Source organism: Phacochoerus africanus, chromosome 1 (assembly GCF_016906955.1).
Source record: "Phacochoerus africanus isolate WHEZ1 chromosome 1, ROS_Pafr_v1, whole genome shotgun sequence".
NCBI classification, from domain to species: domain Eukaryota; kingdom Metazoa; phylum Chordata; class Mammalia; order Artiodactyla; family Suidae; genus Phacochoerus; species Phacochoerus africanus.
Genome location: NC_062544.1, coordinates 288133016 through 288154345, shown reverse-complemented (window position 1 = coordinate 288154345; position 21330 = coordinate 288133016). Strand labels below are relative to the sequence as shown.

General features: G+C 43.2%; 1 protein-coding gene across 8 annotated transcripts in view; it reads right to left on the bottom strand.

Moving 5' to 3' along the window:
- Window positions 1-21330, bottom strand: part of PCBP3 (poly(rC) binding protein 3) — a 194557-nt gene that overhangs the window by 100762 nt on the left and 72465 nt on the right. For all 8 annotated transcript variants that reach the window (XM_047798277.1, XM_047798287.1, XM_047798296.1 and 5 more), the window contains exon 2: window positions 1869-1929. Coding sequence is in view for 1 of the 8 variants with exons in the window: in XM_047798296.1 (XP_047654252.1) it covers window positions 1869-1878 (10 nt within the window). In the remaining 7 variants the exon portion in view is untranslated. The remainder of the gene's footprint in view (window positions 1-1868; window positions 1930-21330) is intronic.

The window sequence follows — 21330 nt, the reverse complement described above, 5'->3', positions numbered from 1 at the left end:
GAGGCCCCTCCCTCGGGACTTCTGTGAAAATCAGATCCACATTTGCACAGTTACAAAGCTGGTCCCAAGCCAGGAGGGATTTGGATGTCCTCTAAGGAGCAGGTATTATAAGAGCCTTAGTCTGAAGAAGCAGCAATCTAACACAGCTCCACACTAGGCCCTTCCCCATGCGAGAAAGGCCTGGGAGGGACAGCTGGGCCCTGCTGTCCCCACTGCCCCGCATCTCCTGGCCCTGGGCCCAGCTCGCTTGGCTCCCCTGGGCCTGGAGCCCTTTACCCTCCTCCCCACAGGGTCGCTCCTGGGCCTCCCCCAAGGCCCCGCTCAGGTGCCCCTTTCCAGGGTGCCCTGACCAGTCTTCAGAGCTGCATCAGGACTCCCCGCCCCTACCTTTGCCATCCCTCCCCCTTCCCCACCCTTCTCATCCCTCCCCAGCAAGCATCGGCACCTGACACAGCACGTGATGTGGAGGCCTGTTGTTTTATGCTCGGTAACCCCCACGAGGATGGAACAAAGGAAGCTGGGCTTCCAGAAGAGTAGCCAGCCCATCAAAGGCTTTCTACAAATACTTGCCGAATGAATGAAAGAGTAATTAAGATCTTTGCTCAAGCAATTTAATTAAGAATAAGAACATTCCTCCTCAAATATCAGTATGCCCAGGAGTTCCCACTGCGGTGCAACGGGACTGGTGGCATCTTGGGAGTGCTGGGACGCAAGGCTGATGCTCGGCACAGCGGGTTATGGATCTGTCCTGTGGCTTAGGTCACAACGACGGCTCGGATCTGATCCCCGGCCTGGGGACTCCATGTGCCACAGGGCGGCCAAAAAAAGAAAGATCCGTCTGTCCAGTCACCTAGTAGCCCTAAGTACCACGTGTATGTGCTCCCTGCCCCCTGCCCCCACCTTTCGCGTCTCCCAAGGGGGCTGCTGGCGACAGGCCCCAGAAGGGCCCTGTGGTGCTTGTGGTGCTCTCCGGTCAGGACCGGCTGAGCGCAGGACCCACTCGGGGCTGTAGACCAGGCCACTGGGAAGGACAGACGCCGAGTCTAGAGCCCATGTGCCCTCATCAAGGCAGCTCCTGCTTATCCTGCCACCGCCAAGTGGACTCGGGCTCATGAGCTTGGAGGCCTTGGCTCAAATCCCAGTCTCACCACTGACAAGCCCAGTGATGTCACCTCGCCAGGCCTTGAACAGTGGGTAGAATGCCAGCACCTGCCCCGCAGGGCACTGCGAGGCCGAGTGTGGAGTCAGACATGAGGCACTCAGACCAGCAGAACGGGCACAGAGAGGGCACTTCGGGCCATCGGCCGCCATTGGGACCACGCCAGTCTTCCAGGCAAGACTGCTGAAAACTTTTAGAAAATAACATTTACAAGCTTTAGAAAAATGAAGGCACCTTAAGGATAAGTTTAAAATGAATCCTTTCAAGGTGGTTTTGCAAAACTGGAGTCATGGCCACAAAGAGGTGTCCACAGGGCCAGGATGTGCACCACCGCACACGGCCACTGAACATGCGTCACTGCTGGAACACGGGACAAAGGCACTGTCCACTCGGCACAAGCAAACTGGCCCCTGCTGGGTGGTCTGGGCTCCTTGACTCTGAAGAAGAAAGGTTAACAGAAAAGGAAGAAACCATCTCTCTTTAAACATCTGTCCTGCAGAAGCCAGAAGGGAAATCGTGCCCATTTGACACTGACACCCCACCCTGACCTGTAACAGGTCCTCATGTGACAGAAAACCAGGCCACAAGGAGAGTCAGCAGGACACACGGCTTCGTACGCAAGCAAGTCTTCAAAACTCAACTGACGTAGAGAGAAACACTAAATTTAAAGACATGCATCTCCAATGGTGTCATAAGAAGCACTACTTACATGGAATCATGTGAAGCGCGCGCTCTCTCTCTCGCTCCTCGCTCTCTGTCTGTGGACAGCCCTGTAAACAAGTTAAAAACAATAATTACAACTGGAGGTGCTCAGCAGAAAGGAACCCAAAGAATGATCTCCCCCCTTAGACATCAAATCCTATCAAACTAAAGAACTCCAGTGGAGGTTCGCTTGCGCCCCCGCCAGGGCGCTGATCAGCACGTGAGTGAGGCCAGGAGGCAGGACAGAGGATGGCCGTGCCGGCCACGGCCCCAGGAACGGACCACACTCCCGAGGGACCAGCAGCTGGGACACGGGGCCGCCGGGCACCGGACAGCACAGCCTCGGCGCTCTCAACCAGGTGCTTCAAACAGTGCTCACGACAAGCGACCACAGGCCCTAAACGTTCCAAGGAGCAAAGGCATCTTCCAAAGGAAAGTTTAAAATGCTGAAAAGACGACAGAACCTAACAGCATAAAGTCATGATGTCTGTCAACCACCGAAAAAATTCCAGGCATGGAGGAAGGGAGGGAGGGAGGCAGGGAGGGAGGAGGAGGAGGGAAGAAGCGGGAGACTCTACCTCCTAATGAGCACAGAGATCAATCAGAAAAAGATCCGGAAGGAAATCACTGGTCCATAAGGCCCGTATCACAGCCCTTCTAAACACAGTGTCCACGTTCAAGGAGGCAGAGGAAAGCATAACCTCTTAGGAGAGACAGGAAAAGCATTTTTTAGAAGACCCAGATCAAACACCTCAAGGTGAAAAATATACCTGAAATGAAGAATACACTAGATGGCATTAATATCTCATTAGACGCTAGAAAAGGGAAGACCAGTCAACGTGCGGGAAAAAATCTGTGCAGATAAAAAGATCTAAAATAAAACATAGGGAAAGAAAGACTCCCTCTTCCTTAAAACAACAAATATTTGTGTTATTGGACAATTGGGAGGGACAACAGGATGGGTCAACAACATATTTAAAGAAATAAGGACAAAATTTTTTCAAAAATTGATGAAAATTATGAATCCATAAATCCAAGAAGGTCAACAATTCTCAAGCAGAAGAAAACATGGAGGAAATCAATCCGAGACACATCATAATCAACTGACCCAAAGAGAAAATCGTAAAAGCAGCCAGAGAAAAAAGAGACATTATGTACAGACATGGTGAACAAAGGCTTCCCAGAAGCAAGCAAGCCAGAAGTCAAGGGAATGACATCGCCAAAGGAAGGAAAAAACTTTCAACCTAAAATACGACAAACAGTGAAAATAACTTTCAAAAATGCAAAGGGACAATGAAGACTTTTTCTAATAAACAAATGCTGAAATGATTCATTACTGACACTTCTGAACTACAAATAATATTAAAGTCCATCTTACAAAAGAAAGATGATATCAAAGGAAATCTAGATCTACAAAAAGAAATGGAAAGCACTGGAAACAGAAAAATCATGAATGAATAAGAGAAACTTTTTCTTAATTTTTAAGATTGTTTTAAAAGATAATGGACTATTTAAAGCAAAAGTAATAACAATGTATTGCAGGGTTTACAGAAGTAAAACGGCACAACACACTAACATAAAGGCCAGGAGAAGTGGGACGGAAGCATATTGCTGTTAGGTTTTATACTATAAGTGAAGTAGTACGATACTACTTAAGACAGACAGCGATAAGTAAGGATACACACAGTGAATCCCAAAGCAACTCCTAAAAAAAAGACATACAGCTAATAAGCTAGTAAAGGTGATAAAATTGAAAAATTGATCATAAATAGTATTCAACTCAAAGTAATGCCAAAAAAAAGAGGATCTAATACCAAATGGGATAAATAGAAACTCAAATAGCAAAATGATAGATTTAAACTTAATTATATCAATAGTCACATTAAATGTAATTGGTCTAAAACATCGTAATTGGAATACAGAGATTTGAAGATTGGCTAAACCTCACTATACACTATTTATTTAAAAAAACCCACTTTAGGGAGTTTCCACTATGGCTCAGTGGGTTATGAGCCAGACTAGTATCCATGAGGATGTGAGCTCGATCACTGGCCTCGCTCAGTGGGTTAAGGATCCAATGTTGCCAAGCGCTATGGTATAAATTGCAGATGTGGCTCGGATCCTGCATTGCTGTGGCTGTGGCTTGCAACTGCAGCTCCAATTTGACCCCTAGCCTGGAAACCCGCATATGCCATGTGTGTGGCCCTAAAAAGCAAAAAACAAATAAAACAAACAAACAACCCCCCCAGAAAAACAACCTTTAAAAATATAAATATACTCACATTAAATTAAAGGGATGGAAAAAGATGGAATGGCTATATTAACATCAGAAAAAGTAGGTTTCAGAGGAAAGAATATTAACAGAAGTAAAATAGGGGTATTACATAACAATAAAAGGGTCAAAACAACTAGACAGAAGATCAGTAAAGACTCTAGAAGATTCAAACAACATTATCACCCAACGTGACATAACTGACATTTATAGAGTACTCTGCACAAAAACAACAGAAATATACATCAAGCGTTGGTGAGGACATGGAGAAATAGCACATTCATACACTGCTGGTGTGAATGTAAAATTGTTCAGCCTCTATGGAAAACAGTTTGCCAGTTCTTCAAAAAGTTAAACACAGAATTGTCATATGACTCAGCAGTTCCACCCCAGGTATATATCCAAAAGAATTGAAAAGAGAATCAAACAGATACTCATTCACAGCATCATAATTCACAACAGCCAAAATGCAGAAACAACCCAAATGTCCATCAATGAATGACTGGATAAATAAATTGCAATATGTTCACTCAATGAAATATTCCATGGCCATAAAAAGCAATAACATGCGGAACATGCTACAACTCAAATGAACCTTGAAAGCATTCAGCTCAATAAAAGAAGCCAGGCATAAAGGTCATATATTGTATGATTCCATTATATGAAATATCCAGAATAGGTACATCCAGAGAGAGCAGATTAGTGGTGTCCAGGTGATGGGGAAAGGAGAAATGAAGAGTTATTACTTAATGGGTGTGGGGTTGTTCCTCTGAGGTGATGAAAAAGTCTCAGACTTCGAAAAAGTCTAAAACTGTGTGATGGTTGTGCAATACTGTTTAATGCACTGAATGCCACTGAACTGTACACTTTACAATGATTAGCTGTAAATACCTAGGAATAAACCTACCTAAAGAAACAAAAGACCTATACTCTGAAAACTATAAGACAGTGATGAGAAATCAAAAATGACACAAATAGATGGAAAGATATACCATGTTCTTGGATTGGAAGAATCAATACAGTCAAAATGCCAATACTACCTAAGGCAATCTACAGAGTCAATGCAATCCCTATCAAATTACCAATGACATTCTTTATAGAACTAGAACAAAATATTTTAAAATTTGTATGGAAACACAAAAGACCCCAAATATCCAAAACAAAATTGAAAAGAAAAAAAAGAACTGTAGGACTCAGGCTCCCTGACTTCAGACTATACTACAAAGCCACCAACATCAAAACAGTATGGTACTGGCACTAGAACAGAAGTACAGATCAATGGAATGGGATAGAAAGCCCAGAAATAAACCAAAGCACCTATGGAAAACTACTCTATGATGAAGGATGCAAGAACGTTCAGTGGAGGAAAGACAGTCTCTTCCATAAGTGGTACTGGGAAAACTGGACAGCTGCATGTGAAAGAATGAAATTAAAACATTCTCTAACACCATACACAAAAATAAACTCAAAATGGATTAAAGACCTAAATGTAAGGCCAGATATTATAAAACTCCTAGAGGGAAACATAGGCAGAATGCTCTTTGACATAAATCACAACAACATCTTGTTTGATCCACCCCTTAGAATAATGATGATAAAGGCAAAAATAAACCAATAGGACCTAATTAAACTCAGAAGCTTTTGCACAGAAAAGGAAACCATTTAAAAAAAAAAAAAAGACAACCCACAGAATGGGAGAAAATCTTTGGAAATGATGTAACCAAAAAAAGGCTTAATCTCCAAAATATACAAACAACTCATACAACTCAGCAACAGCAACAAAAAACAACTCAATCAAAAAACGGGCAGAAGAACTGAATAGACATTCCTCCAAAGAAGAAATACAGATGGCCAGCAGGCACATGAAAAAATGCCCAACATCACTAATTACTAGATAAATGCAAATCAAAACTACAATGAGGTACCACCTCACACCAGCTGGAGTGGCCATCATTAACAAGTCAACAAACAGAAAATGCTATAGAGGGTGTGGAGAAAAGGGAATCCTCCTTCACTGTTGGTGGGAATGTAAATTGGTACAACCACTATAGAAAACAGCATGAATGTACGTCAGAAAACTAAATATAGAACTATCATATGATCCAGCAATCCAACTCCTGGGCATATACCTCGACAAAACTATCACTGGAAAAGACATGCACCCCTATGTTCACTGCAGCAATATTCACAATACCCAAGACATGAAAACAACCCAAATGTCCACTGCCAGATAAACGGATTAAGAAGATGTTTTATATATATATATATATAAAATGGAATAACACTCAGCCATTAAAAAAGACAAAATAATGCCATTTGCAGCAACATGGATGGAACTAGAGATTCTCATATGAGCAGTAAATCAGAAAGAGAAAGACAAACACCATATCACTTATATGTGGAGTCTAAAATATGGCATAAATGACCTATCTACAAAACAGAAACAGATCACGGACATGGAGGAGAGACTTGAGTTTGCCGGGGGGGGGGGGGGAGTGGGGAGAGAGGGGAGGCTGATTGGGAGTTTGGGGTTGGTAGATGCAGATGGTTACATTTAGAACAAATGGGTGATGGGGTCCTGCTGTATAAAACAGGGAACTGTGTCCAGTCTCCTGGGTTAGAACATGATGGAAAATGAAAAAAAAAAAAAAAAAAAGAATGTGTGAGTATGAGTGGCTGCATCACTTTTCTATACAGCAGAAATTAAAGGAACACTAAAAATCAACCATAATTTTAAAGAAATTTTAAATGATTAATTATGTGTTATGTGAAATTCACTTTGGTAAAAAGAAATAAGTATAATAAGGGAATGTCACCAACTATGCATGCCAATAAATTTAACTTAGATGGAATTCTTAGAACAATAAATCTATCAAGACTCACTCAAGAAAAATCAGATAACTCTATATGTATTCAACACAAAAAGCTTCCCAATGATCACAGCCCCACCTATCAGCAAACAGGCTGCCTAAAGACCTTCCAGGCACACAGCTGCCTCTAATCTCACCCAGAGACAAAGCCCCACCCACCAGAGGGATAAGAATAAGCTCCACCTACCAGTGGGCAGGAACCAGTCCCTCTCATCAGGAAGCCTACAGCAAGCCCCCGTACCAATTTCAGCCACAAGGGGGGTGGATATCAGAAGCAAGAGAGGCTACAACTCTATTGTCTGCAAAACGGAGACCGCACCAAAAATCTATACAAAATGAAAAGACAGAGAATTATGACTCAGATAAGGGAGCAAGGAACCCCCCCCCAAAACTGCTAAGTGATCTGGAGATTATCAACCTCCATGAAAAAGATGAGACTGATGATAACGAAGATGATTCAGGACATTGGAAATAAGTTGGAGGCAAATATTGATAAATTACAAGAAACACCGAGCAAAGAAATACAAGATTTAAGAATTAAGCAGAGGTGCAAAATACAATAGCTAAAATAAAAAATTCATTAGAAGAAACCAACAGCAGAATACAGGAGGCAGAAGAACGAATAAGTGAGGTGGAGGACAGACTAGTGGAAATCACTGATGCAGAACAGAAAAGAGAAAAAAGATTGAAAAGAAAAGAAGACAATCTAAAAGAAATAAGGGACAATGTTAAATGCATCAACATACGTATTATGGAGGTGCCAGAAGGAGAAGAGAGAGAAAGGGCCAGAAAAAATATCTGAAGAGATACTAGCTGAAAACTCTCCTAACATGGGAAAGGAATCACTCACTCAAATCCAGGAAGTACAATGAGTACCATATAAAATACACCCAGGGAGGAACACCCTGAGACACATATTAATCAAATTGACCAAAATTAAAGACAAAGAGAAAATGCTGAAAGCAACTAGGGAGAAGAAACAAATAACATACAAGGGAACCCCAATTAGGTTATCAGCAGGTTTTTCAGCAGCAACTGCAGACCAGAAGGAAGTGGCATGGTATACTTATAGTGATGAAAGGAAAAAACCTCTAACCAAGATTACTCTACCCAGCAAGGCTCTCATTCAGATTTGAAGGAGAAATCAAAAGCTTTACAGACAAGCAAAAGCTAAGAGAATTCAGCACCACTAAACTAGCTTTACAGCAAATACTAAAGGAACTTCTCTGGGTGGAAAAGAAAAAGGCCACAACTAGAAACAAAAATATTACAAATGACAAGGCAGAACAGTAAAGGCATATATATAGCAAAGGTAGGAGATCATCCACACACAAAGATGCTACCAAAATCAGAAATCATGAGGAGTTCCCATCACGGCTCAGTGGTTAACGAATCTGACTAGGAAACATGAGGTTGTGGGTTCAATCCCTGGCTTCACTTAGTGGATTGGAGATCCAGCATTTCCATGAGCTGTGGTGTAGGTTGCGGATGTGGCTCGGATCCTGCGTTGCTGTGGCTATGGTGTAGGCCAGCGGCTGCAGCTCCAATTAGACCCCTAGCCTGGGAACCTCCATATGCTGTGGGTGAGGCCCTAGAAAAGACAAAAAAAAAACCAAAAATAATAATAATAAAATACCTGTGACAAGTCAGAAGAAAGGGAGAGGAAAGATGAAAAGCAACAACGATGGTGAAAAACAGTGTTATTAAAAAAAAAGAAAGAAATCATGAGAAGAGGAGGGTACAAATGCAGGACACTGGAGATGCACTTGCAATTACGAGACCAACAACTTAAAACAATCTTGTGTGTATATACATATATTTACATGCCTATATATGTATATATATATACATGCCTATACATGCATATATATATATATATATATATACATGCCTATATAAAAACTACAGGGTGATATCACTTATATCTGGAGTCTAATATATGCACAAATGAACCTTTCCATAGAAAAGAAAATCATGGACATGGAGAACATACTTGTGGTTGCCAAGGGGGAGGGGGAGGGGGAGGGAATGGGATGGACAGGGAATTTGGGGTTAATAGATGCAAACTATTGCCTTTGGAATCATAAGCAATGAGATCCTGCTGTAGAACACTGGGAACTATATCTAGTCACTTATGATGGAGAATGATAATGTAAGAAAAAAGAATGTATATATGTATGTGTGACTGGGTCACCTTGCTGTACAGTAGGAAATTGACAGAATACTGTAAATGGGAAAAATATAAAAATAATTTTTAAAAATAATAAAATAATAAGTAAATAAATAAAACTACAGGGTAACTGCAAACCAAAAATGTACAATAGATACACACAAATAAAAAAAGCAACTCAAATACAACACCAAAGATAGTCATCAAACCACAAGAGAAGAAGGGAAGAAAAAAGACCACAAAAACAAATCCAAAACAGTTAATAAAATGGCAATGAGAACACATATATCAATAATTACCTTAAATGTAAATGGACTAAATGCCCCAACCAAAAGACATAGACTGGCTGAATGGATACAAAAACAAGACCTATATATATGCTGCTTTCAAGAGACCCACTTCAGTTCTAGAGACACATATAAATTGAAAGTGAGAGGATGGAAAAAAATATTCCATGCAAATGGGAATCAAAAGAAAGTTGGAGTAGAAATACTCATATCAGTCAAAATAGACCTTCAAATAAAGAATATTATAAGAGACAAAGAAGGACATTACATAATGATCAAAAGATCAACAGAAGAAGATATAACAACTGTAAATATATATGCACCCAACATTGGATCACCTCAATATATAAGGCAACTGCTAACAACTTTAAAAGGAGAAATTGACAATAACACATTAATAGCAGGGGACTTTAACACTCCACTTAGAAAGCAACGGACAGATCATCCAGACAGAAAATCAACAAGGAAACACAGGCCCTATATGATGCATTAGACCAGATGGACTTAATAGATATTTATAGAACATTCCATCCAAAAGCAGCAGAACACACATTCTTCTCAAGTGCACACAGAACATTCTCTAGGATTGATCACATAAATCAAGCCTCGGTAACTAAGAAAATTGAAATCATACCTAGAATCTTTTCTGACCACAATGCCATATGACTGGAAATCAACAACAACAACAAAAAAAAAACCTGCAAAAAACACCAAGTGGAGACTAAACAACATGCTACTAAACAACCAATGGATCACTGAAGAAATCAAAGAGGAAATTTAAAAATACCTAGAAGCAAATGACAACAAAGACACAACGATCCAAAACCTATGGGATGCAGCAAAAGCAGTTCTAAGAGGGAAGTATATAGCAATATAAGCCTACCTCAGGAAACAAGAAAAAGCTCAAATAAACAACCTAACTTCACATCTAAAGCGAGAAGCAAGACCTAAAGTTAGCAGAAGGAAAGAAATCAGAAAAATCAGAGCAGAAATAAATGAAATAGAAACAAAGAAAACCACAGAAAAGATCAATGAAACTAAAAGCTGGTTCTTTGAGAAGGTCAACAAAATTGATAAACCCTTAGCCAGATTCCTCAAGAAAAAAAAGAGAGAGGACTCAAATCAATAAAATTAGAAATGAAAAAGAAGTTACAATGGACATCACAGAAATACAAAGACCATAAGAGACTATTACAAGCAACTATATGCCAATAAAACAGACAACCTAGAAGAAATGGACAAATTCTTAGAAAAGTACAATCTTTCAAGGCTAAACTAAGAGGAAATAGAAAAGATGAATGGACCAAGCACAAGAACTAAAATTGAAACTGTGATTTAAAAACTTCCAACAAACAAAAGTCCAGGACCGGATGGCTTCACAGGTGAATTCTATTATTTAGAGAAGAGCTAACACCTCTCCTTCTGAAACTATTCCAAAAAATTGCAGAGGAAGAAACACTCCCAAACTCATTCTATGAGGCCACTATCACCTTGATACCAAAACCGGAGAAAGACACCACAGAAAAAGAAAATTACAGGCCAATATCACTAATGAACATAGACGCAAAAATTCTCAACAAAATACTAGCAAACCAAATTCAACAATACATTAAAAGGATTGTACATCATGATCGAGTGGGATTTATTCCAGGGATGCAAGGATTCTTCAATATCCACAAATTACCCAGGGTGATACACCACACTAACGAACTGAAGAATAAAAACCATATGATCCTCTCAATAGATGCAGAAAAAGCTTTTGACAAAATCCAACACCCATTTCTGATGAAAAAAAAAAAAAAACCCCAGAAAGTGGGCATAGGGAGAACCTACCTCAACATAACGAAGGCCATATATGAGAAACCCACAGCTAACATCACTCTCAGTGACGAAAAGCTGAAATAATTCCTGCTGACATCAGGAACAAGACAAGGATGTCTGCTCTCAACACTACTCAAGTACCACTTTACACCTGCCAGAATGGCCATCATCAAAAAGTCTACAAACAATAAAGGCTGGAGAGGGTGTGGAGAAAAGGGAAACCTACTACACTGTTAGTGGGAATGGAAATTGGTGGAAAACAGTATGGAGATTCTCAGAAAACTAAAAACAGAATGACCATTTGATCCAGCAATCCCATTCCTGGGCATCTATCCAAGGAAAACCATGACTCGAAAATCTACATATACTCCAATGTTCACTGCAGCACTGTGTACAATAGCCGAGACATGGAAACAACCTAAATGCCCATTGACAGAGGAGTGGGTCAAGAAGACGCCATACACACAATGGAATATTACTCAGCCATTAAAAGGAAACAAATAATGGCATTTGCAGCAACATGGATGCACCTAGAAATTATCATGCTAAGTGAAGTTAGACAGTGAGACACCAACATCACATGCTATCACTTACATGTGGAATCTAAAAAAAGGACATAATGAACTTCTTTGCAGAACACATACTGACTCACAGGCTTTGAAAAATGTCTTGTTTCTAAAGGAGACAGGTTGGGAGGTGGGGGATGGGCTGGGGCTTTGGGGTGGAACTGTTATAAAACTGGGTTGTGATGATCACTGTACAACTTTAAATGTAGTAAAATTCATTGAGTTAAAAAAACAAAAAACTTCCCACCAAAAAAAAGAGCCAAAGGCTTCAATAGAAGAAATCCTCAAAGAAGAAATAATACCACTTTCTTGCTAACTTGATCTGAAAAGTGAATATAAAAGACCACTTTCCAACTCTGTCTCCGAAGCAAGCATAAATCTGATACCAAAACCAAAAAAAAAAACACTACAAGACACCAATATTCTTCATATACAGATGCAGAAATTTTAACATATCCAATCCTACAATATAAAAAAGTATATCATATCAAAGTGGATTTCAATCCAGAAATGCAAATGATTTTATGCTAAAACAAAAGAAATCAACACCCAGGCACACCTCCTCTCGCTGCACCTCCCTTTGCGGTGCTCGGCAGACAGCAGGTCTGTCACAGACTGAAGGCGGCACAGCTCTGCACTGAGCACATCTATCCCTCCTTTTTTCCAACAGCAGCTGCTCATTTCACGTGTCTGTGCCACATTTTGGTGGTTCTTGTGATATTTCAAACCCTCCACCAGCACAAAGATCACAACTCACTGAAGGTCCAGATGATGATTAGCATTTTTTAGCAATAAAGTATTTTAAAATTAAGCTATGTGTTGTTTTTAAGACATAATGCTATGGCGCACTTACAGGCTACAGTATCGTGTAAACATAACGTTCATGTGCACTGGGAAACCAAAACATTCATGGGACTCACTCTACTTCAAAATTTGCTTTATTGCTATGGTCTGGAAGCAAACCCACAGTATCTTTGAGGGTGCCTAAAATTTTTCACATGAGCGGACCATATAAACAGAAAAAAAGAAAAAACTATATGATCATCTCAAAAGATGCAGAGAAAGCATTTGACAAAATTCAATACCACTCATGAAAGAATTCTTAGCAAATTTCAAATATAAGAGCACTTTTTGAACCTGACAAAGGACATCCAGTAAAAAGCTGTAGCTAACATCAGAGTGAAACACTGAGTGCTGTCCCCTAAGATCAGAGACAAAGCAAAGATGCTCCCTCTTGGCACTTCCACCCAACAAGATGGCAACTGCACCAAGCTAATCTATCAAGTCAATGAAATCTCAATCAAAATCAGAGCAGATTTGGCTGATTCTAAACTAAAAGAGCCAAAACAACTTTGAAAAAGAACAACGTAGGAGAACTTATTGCAAGATTTATTATAAAGCTACACTCATAAAGATAAATAAATTGTTCAAAGGAACAGAATAGAGGCTCCAGAAATAGTCTACACTTTGTTAGCCATGAGTTGTTTGGTTTTTTGTGTGTGTGTGTGTTTTTTTTTTAATTTTCTGTGCTTTGACAGCTGGGCCTTGCTGGTTCTGGAAGGACTGCCCTCCTAGAGTTAGCCAACTTCTAGAGGGAAATAAACAACTCACCCTGGGGGCACCTTTCAAATGCAAACCAACCAATTCAGAGCCCACACCCCAACCACCTGCTCGATGGGGTCCTCACTCCTGGGCCGCTATCCACCTTCCCTAATCACCCAGGGCAGGTGCCAGACATCTCGCCCTAGGACCTGCTGAAATTATTCAAACCAGTCAACCTTAAGCCTGCTGACCCTGCCTCACCTGTTCTCCACCTCCTGGTTGACCTTGGTGCTTCCCCATGTGGCCTTGAATGACCTGCCCTGCCTTCTATTTCCAAGGATCTGTGAGTATAAACTTCTTCCTCCATGCCAGTCATTTCCATATCTGCCTGTCTTACCATTCCCGATGAAGCCAACTTCCAGGTACCCTTAAACACACACGCGCACACACACACGCACGCACGCACGCACGCACACACACAGAGTCCATTGACTTCTGACAAAGGTTCCAAGGCAATTGAATGGGTAAAGGGTAATCTTTTTTAACAAGTGATGCTGGAACAAATGGATATCACACACACACACACACACACACACACACACACAGGAGATTTTGATATTTTCTTCACATCTCATATAAAAGCAATTAAAAATACATCATACACTTAAATGTAATAGCCAAAATATAAAATTTCCAAAAGAATGAGAGAAATAAGAATAAAAATCATACAGATCTCCAGTTTCACAAAGAATTCTTAAGTATGATTCAAAATCCATGATGTATTTTTAAAAAGCTGATAAGTGAGACGTCATGAAATTTAAAAACACTGATCTTCAAAAGACATAAACATGAGGAGTCAACCTACAAACTAGGAGAAAACACTTGCAAAACATGGGCTCCATAAAGGATGGTATCCAGACTATACAAAGAACTCAAAAGCAACAAGACAACAAACCACCCAATTTTTAAACGGGCAAAATATCTGATCGAATCCTTCACCAAAGAAAGCACGCGGATGGCAAAGAAGCCCATGAAAAGGTGGTGGCGAAAGAGGAAGGCGTGTCCTCTCGACCGGCCAGAGCCCGGCCCGGGCATGGAGCGCGGGCAGGTCATGCGGAGACATGCTTCCAAGGGCGGGCCGCCAAGGACGGGAGATCACAGACTGGGACGAACCGCGGGGAGGGGCTGCGGGGCCCGGGTTGGATCGAGGGCCCCGGGCTGCGGGGTGGTGAGTGGGGTGGGCCTCCCAGCACGCCGCGGGGCCAGGGTCAGCACGCCGGACCGCCTCAGGCAGCTCAGCCACAGGCTCCTTGGGCCTGGCCTGGGCCCTGCTCCCGCCGCTGACAACACGCTCGTCCCCAGGTGAGGCCAGCGGCTATGGCCGCCAGTGCCCTCTCCCCACTGCCAACTCCCATCCACCTCCCTGGTTCTGCCCCCTACCTGACCACGCCACCTGGGCATCCGAGACCAGCCCTTGACTTCCCTCCACCCCTAAACCGGCCTCTCCCTAGGGCACCCCCCTCAGCCACTTAGCCCCCAGGAGTCACCCCAGTGCTCCTCACCCTGCTCCGGTCAGCACCCACCATCTGCTCTCCCGCCCCCCTGCAGGCTCGGCCACCCCGGCCTCACCCGCAGCTGCGCTCCCGTGTTCCCTCTCCACCCAGCAAGCGCACCCCACCTGGGGTCTCCTCTGTGCGCCAGCTGCCTGTGCCACCAACCCCTCCAAAAGGCCTCCCGGGACCCCCAGCCAGCGCCCCCCTTTGTCTGCCTTCCAGGTCTAGCCCACCTGGCATGTGCCTGCTGGGTTTTAGGTCACTTCCTTCATTCTGGGTCTCTTGTCCCCAGTACAAGTGGGCCCCACGGTGGCAGGGACAGAGCTGTGTTCCCTGCCACCGTGCAACATCGGAAAGAACACTTGGCGGGAGGTCGGGGCTCCTCTCCCTGGAGGGCTGGGCCCCGAAGGAGAATGGATGGGCTGTTCGGAAAAGCTGGCTGGGACGCCCGGGGGCCCGCCGTTCCGTCTGTGGGCACTGTCTCTTCTTCCAAAACCACAGAATGAAACTTATCGGTAGGAAAAGAAAGGCGAAACGTGATACCTGCCACAAGGGGCTCAGAATTGAGCTGGTGAGGAGGAGCACAGGTGGGACACGGGTGACTAGACGCGGTCATTTGGAGCTGAGGGCACTGCCCGAGTGGCAGGTGCTGTTGACCTCGCGGGGCCAGCGAGGCGGGGCTCCCGCATCAGCCTTGGCTTGAACACGACACCCCAGCATGACACAAGTGACTGCACACACACGACAGAATTTTACCATTAGAAAGACCTCCTAAAAGCACACACTAGAAATGCAGCACAATTAACAAGCAAACTTGAGCTCCTTGTCCAGCTTTCACCATAAATACAAATAGCAGTCCTGCGCTCATGGAAGCTATCTGTCCTTTTCCTACTTAGAGGGGTAGAGGCATTTCACGGCATCTTAGTTTTCCAACCAGAACATCCATGGGGAGCAGAGCCCTCGCCGAGGGATGGTTTCATCCTCCCGCCGCCCCGCCCAACCGGAGCTGCCTGCACGTTCCAGCCCCAGACTGGACAGCAGGACCTCAGGCAGCGAGGGTTTTCTGCGCGGTCCCGTTGAGGCCCCATCCCAGCTCCAGGGCCCCAGCCCTGCCCTTCCCGCCCACGGCCACCCACACGGCACACGTCTGTGCCCTTAGCCGTCCTCGCACCTCGCATTTTACTTCAGACTTGGTGTCCGTGTTCCACGCAACGGCCTGGCCCACCCCCACGAGCACAGGGAGAGGCCAGGCTGTCCCCGCTCGCTGCGCAGGGGCAGGGCTGGGACCCTCCGCATCAGGAGAGGATGAGCCGGTAGAAAGAGACCAGTAGAAAGTGGGACCGGCAGCCTGGACACGGGATGGTTCGATGCAGCCCTTCCCAAGGCTACTTCATGATGACTGGTGGTTTCACAGCCAGACACCTTGGCACCGCAGATCCTAGAAATCTGCTCCTGGTCCTGCTTTTGCTAAGTGGGAACTCACACCATGACAGGGCTCAGTAAAGAAGAGCAAATGCCATCGCTTTCACCCGCAACGAAACAGGCCAGAGCAAACGTCTGACTTCGAGAGGACACAGTCCCCCCGATCTGGGGATGAAGTGTCCCGTTAACGCGCCCCCTCCAGCAGCACATGCAGAGCCCTGCAGTGCCAACAAGAAGTCGAGGCAACCAGGGCTTAAAAGAGCCTCTCGGGGAGAGCGGGCGAGGATGACTCAGCCGTGTTCCTACCACGGAGCCCACCAATGCAATTACTGCTTCTGAGTAATTACACTCTCTGTGATGGTCTCAGCACAAAAGAGAGGGAGGCAGCCGGGGGGCTGAACTTCTGCACTCCTCCACCTCAAAAAATAGCATTTGGAGCCAATGCATGGTGGGGGCATGGCCCCCAAGGAACGAGAGGCCAAGACCCCGAGAGCCCCCTGTCTGACCTCTGGCCTGGCGTCGTCCTGAGCGCTGTGTCAGGCACACTCCCTGGCCCGGGAGAGCAGGCTTTCACCCATCCACACACCCCTGACGGAGAATTTCCTCTGCTTACAAGTTCAGTGTCAGGCTCACAGCAGCCACCCATCCTGGGGTGGGGTAATTTTTTGTCTCATTTTCCTATTTAAGATAGATCATACCCCATGTGTCAATACAGGTATGCACACCCACGTTTATGTTGATGGACTTTATTCACCATAAATTTGCAAGAATTTAAACAGGAGTTTTGTTTCAATCTCAGTACATGAACTTATTAAAGTAAAAATTTAAACTTTGTTGTTTTTCCTTTCTTAGTTTCCCAAGTGGGTCACTCTCATGACCAGAACCCAACACAGGACATCTGTTTGGCCTTTCTCCAGGGTACTGGATTTGCCTAAAATACATCTACAAGATTTTCTAGACAACCCCCGCCCCCCGTGTAAGCCTTTCAAGCAGTGATGGAGAATGAGCTCTGCAGGCCCTGCCCTGGACCTCCCGGGCAAGCAGGTGCCGGGCGAGGGCAGGCCCTGGCAGGCACAGAGGCTGAGGCTCGGCCCTGCCCTTTACAACCAATGCAGATCCTCACAGAACACATGCCTGCTCTCTTTGCAGAAAGTCTGCAAAGTGCAAAAAAGCACAGAACTATATTTAGAAGCACCTCCAACTCCCAAACAGAAGCACTGACAGCAGTAGTATATTTTCTTCTGGAAGTTTCTTGTGCGTGTGTATCTGTATGTACATATATTTGTCTTTTTAGGGCCACACCCGTAGCATATGCAAGTTCCCTGGCTAGGCGTTGAATCGGAGCTGCAGCCACCCACCTACACTACAGCCACAGCCACTCCTGATCTGGGCCACGTCTGTGCCATACACCATGGTTCATGGCGACGCCAGATCCTTAACCCACTGAGCAGGGCCAGGGAGCAAACCCATATCCTCATGGATACCAGTTGGCATTATGACAACAGGAACTCCATCAATGATACATTTTTTTAAAATGTAATGAGACAGATTATATATGATTTCAGGACAATGTAATATATCTGTGTCTAATATTTGCAGAAAATGTTCATAACAGCTTTTTAGTTTTCAGTAATGCTTACTGGTAGTCAAAGAAATGTGTCTAGGAAAATCAAACTTATCTATTACGTGAAATTACAATGCATTGCTTTTATGCTTAGGAAAATGCTTCTTCATAGCAAAGATCATACTAATTTTCACATAATCCTTCTCTAATTAAAAAACCATATTATTTCTGGAGTTCCCACCCTGGCGCAGTGGTTAAGGAATCCGACTAGGAACCATGAGGTTGCGGGTTCGATCCCTGGCCTTGCTCAGTGGGTTAAGGATCCGGCATTGCCATGAGCTGTGGTGTAGGTTGCAGACATGGCTCAGATCCTGTGTTGCTGTGGCTGTGAGGTAGGCCAGCAGCTACAGCTCCAATTAGACCCCTAGCCTGGGAACCTCCATATGCCGTGGGAGTGGCCCTAGAAAAGGCAAAAAAAAAAAAAAAGGACAAACAAACAAAAAAACATGTTATTTCTCCTATGAGTATAAAAGTGGTTCATGTTCATTTAGGAAAAATTTAGAAAATTCAGAAATGGATGAAAACAGCTATCAGCAGTGATCCCATTTCTCAGACATGGACACCATAAGCCTTTGGTTGCATCTCCCTGAGGCCTTTAAAATACACACACATGCATTCACACACACCTATACCTTATATCAAATATATTGTTTTTACCTGTATTTTGACTTCATATTCTGGGTACATTTTTCCATGTCATCAATCATTCCTATAAACACTAACTGCTGCCTAATATTCCATGTGGAAGGAAATAACAAATCCTAAAGCAAAAATGAATGAACAGAGAATAGAAAAACAAACCAAAAGTGGGATCAATAAAATTGACACGTGGGAGTTCCCAGGGTGGCGCAGTGGTTAAAGAATCAGACTAGGAACCATGAGGTTGGGTGTTCGATCCCTGGCCTTGCTCAGTAGGTTGGGGACCTGGCGTTGCCGTGAGCTGTGGTGTAGGTTGCAGACGCGGCTTGGATCCCGCATTGCTGTGGCTGTGGTGTAGGCCGGTGGCTACAGCTCTGATTAGACCACCTGCCTGGGAACCTCCATATGCCATGGGAACAGCCCTAGAAATAGCAAAAAGACAAAAAAAAAAAATTGACATGTGTTTGCCTAGACTGACCAAGAAAAACTGAGGGACAACTGAATTATTAAAATTAGAAATGAAAAAAGAAACATTACCACCAACCTTACAGAAGTAAAAAGTGTTATAAGGAAATACTAAGAACAATTTTATATCAAGAAGTTAGATAAACCAGATGAATAAAAGTCTTTACAAAACTATAGAAACTGACACAAGAAGAAACAGAAAATCTGAGTAGAGACAGAAACAGAATAGATGACACAGATCTAGACATTTCAATGGAAGAGAACTAAGAATCTAGAAATAAGCCCTACATTGACGGTCCATTGGTTTTTGTTGTGGTGGTGGCTGTGGCTGTTTGTTTTTTCAGGGCTGCACCTGCAGCATATGGAGGTTCCCAGGCTAGGGGTGGAATCGGAGCTACAGCTGCCGACCGACACCACAGCCACAGCAAGGCCAAATCTGAGCCATGTCTGCAACCTACACCACAAGCTCATGGCAAGGCCAGATCCTTAACCCACTGAGTGAGGCCAGGGATTGAACCTGCAACCTAGTCAGATTTGTTTCCGCTGTACCACGACGGGAACTCCAGTTCCCCTGGTTTTTGACTAAGGGTGCCACGGCAATTCAATAGACAGTAACTATACGTCTCAACAAACAGCAGGACAACTGCATATCCACTTGGAAAAGAAGGCATTTGGACCTCCACTTTATATCACACACAAAAAGTAATTCAAAATGGATCAAAGACCTAAATGTAAGAGCTAAAACCATAAAATTCTTAGAAGAAAACATGAAAAATGTGAAAACGTGACCATGCATTAATCAATGGTTTCTTAGATGTCACACCAAAAGTATAAGTAAAGAAAAAGATAAATAAACTGGATGGACAATTTATGACAAAGGACCAAAGAACATACAATAAAATAAGGAGTCTCGTTAATAAATGGTAGGGGGAAAACTGGACGGCCCACAATGCAGAAAAAAATAAAGCCAAACCACTCTCACACCATACAGAAAAATCAACTCAAATCAATGAAATTACTCAAATGTAACATCTGAAACCACAAAACTTCTGAAGAAAACACAGGCAGTACACTCTGTCATCAGTTTAGCAGTATCTTTCTCAATATGCCTCCTCAGGCAAGGGAAGAAAAAGCAAAGAAATAAACAAATGGGACTACATCAAACTAAAAATCTTCTTCACAGCAAGAGAAACCATCAACAAAGTGAAAAGATGACCAACCAAATGGGAGAAGGCGTTCACAAATCATACACCTGCCTGGTAAGGGGATGCTATCCAAAGTGTATAAAGAACACATGCAACTCAACAACAAAACAAGCGAACAACCCAATTAAAAACGGACAGAGAGACCGAATAGACATGGCCAAGAGGTACATGAAGAGATACTCAGCATCACTAATTATTAGGGCAATGCAAATCAAAACCACAATAAGGAAGCATCTCATGCCTGTTAGAACACAACCATCAAAAAGGCAAGAGATAACAAATGCTGGCCAGGATGTGGATAAAAGGGACCCCTCATGAAATGCTGGTAAAACTGTAACCTGGTACAGTCACTATAGAAAGTAGCATTAAATTAAAATGGAACTACCATATGCTCCAGCAATTCCACTTCTGGCTATTTTTCTGAAGAAAACAAAAACACTAATTTGAAAAATACATATGCCCCCCTATGTTCACTGCAATATTATTTACCATAGACAAGCTATGGAAGCAATCTAAGTGTCTACTGACTGATGAGTGGGGAAGGAAGATGTAGCACGTGCAGACAATGGCACATTAGCCATAAAAAGAATGAGATCTTGCTATTTGCAACAAACTGGATAGATCTTAAAGGTGTGATGCTAAGTGAAACTGGTCAGAAGGAGAAAGACAAATATCAAATTATTTCAATCATATGTGGACTATAAAAAAACAAGCAAAAAACAAAGCAAATGAACAAACTAAACAAAAATAAGCATGTAGATATAGAGAACAGAGTAATAGTTACCAGAAGGGAAGGGGCCGGGGGGGAGGCGAAATGAGTAAGCAGCGTCAAGGCCGCATGGTGACATGACAGAGGAATAAGAAATTTTGGTCGTGAGCCTGCTGTGGTGTATACAGAAGTACAGACAGAATGGCATAACCTGAAACATAAAATGCTAGAAACAATTGCTACAGAAAAAAAACAAAAAACAAAAAACAAAAAACAAAAACTAAAAAGAAATACAGCTGCCCCAGGACCTGGTCCCATCTACCA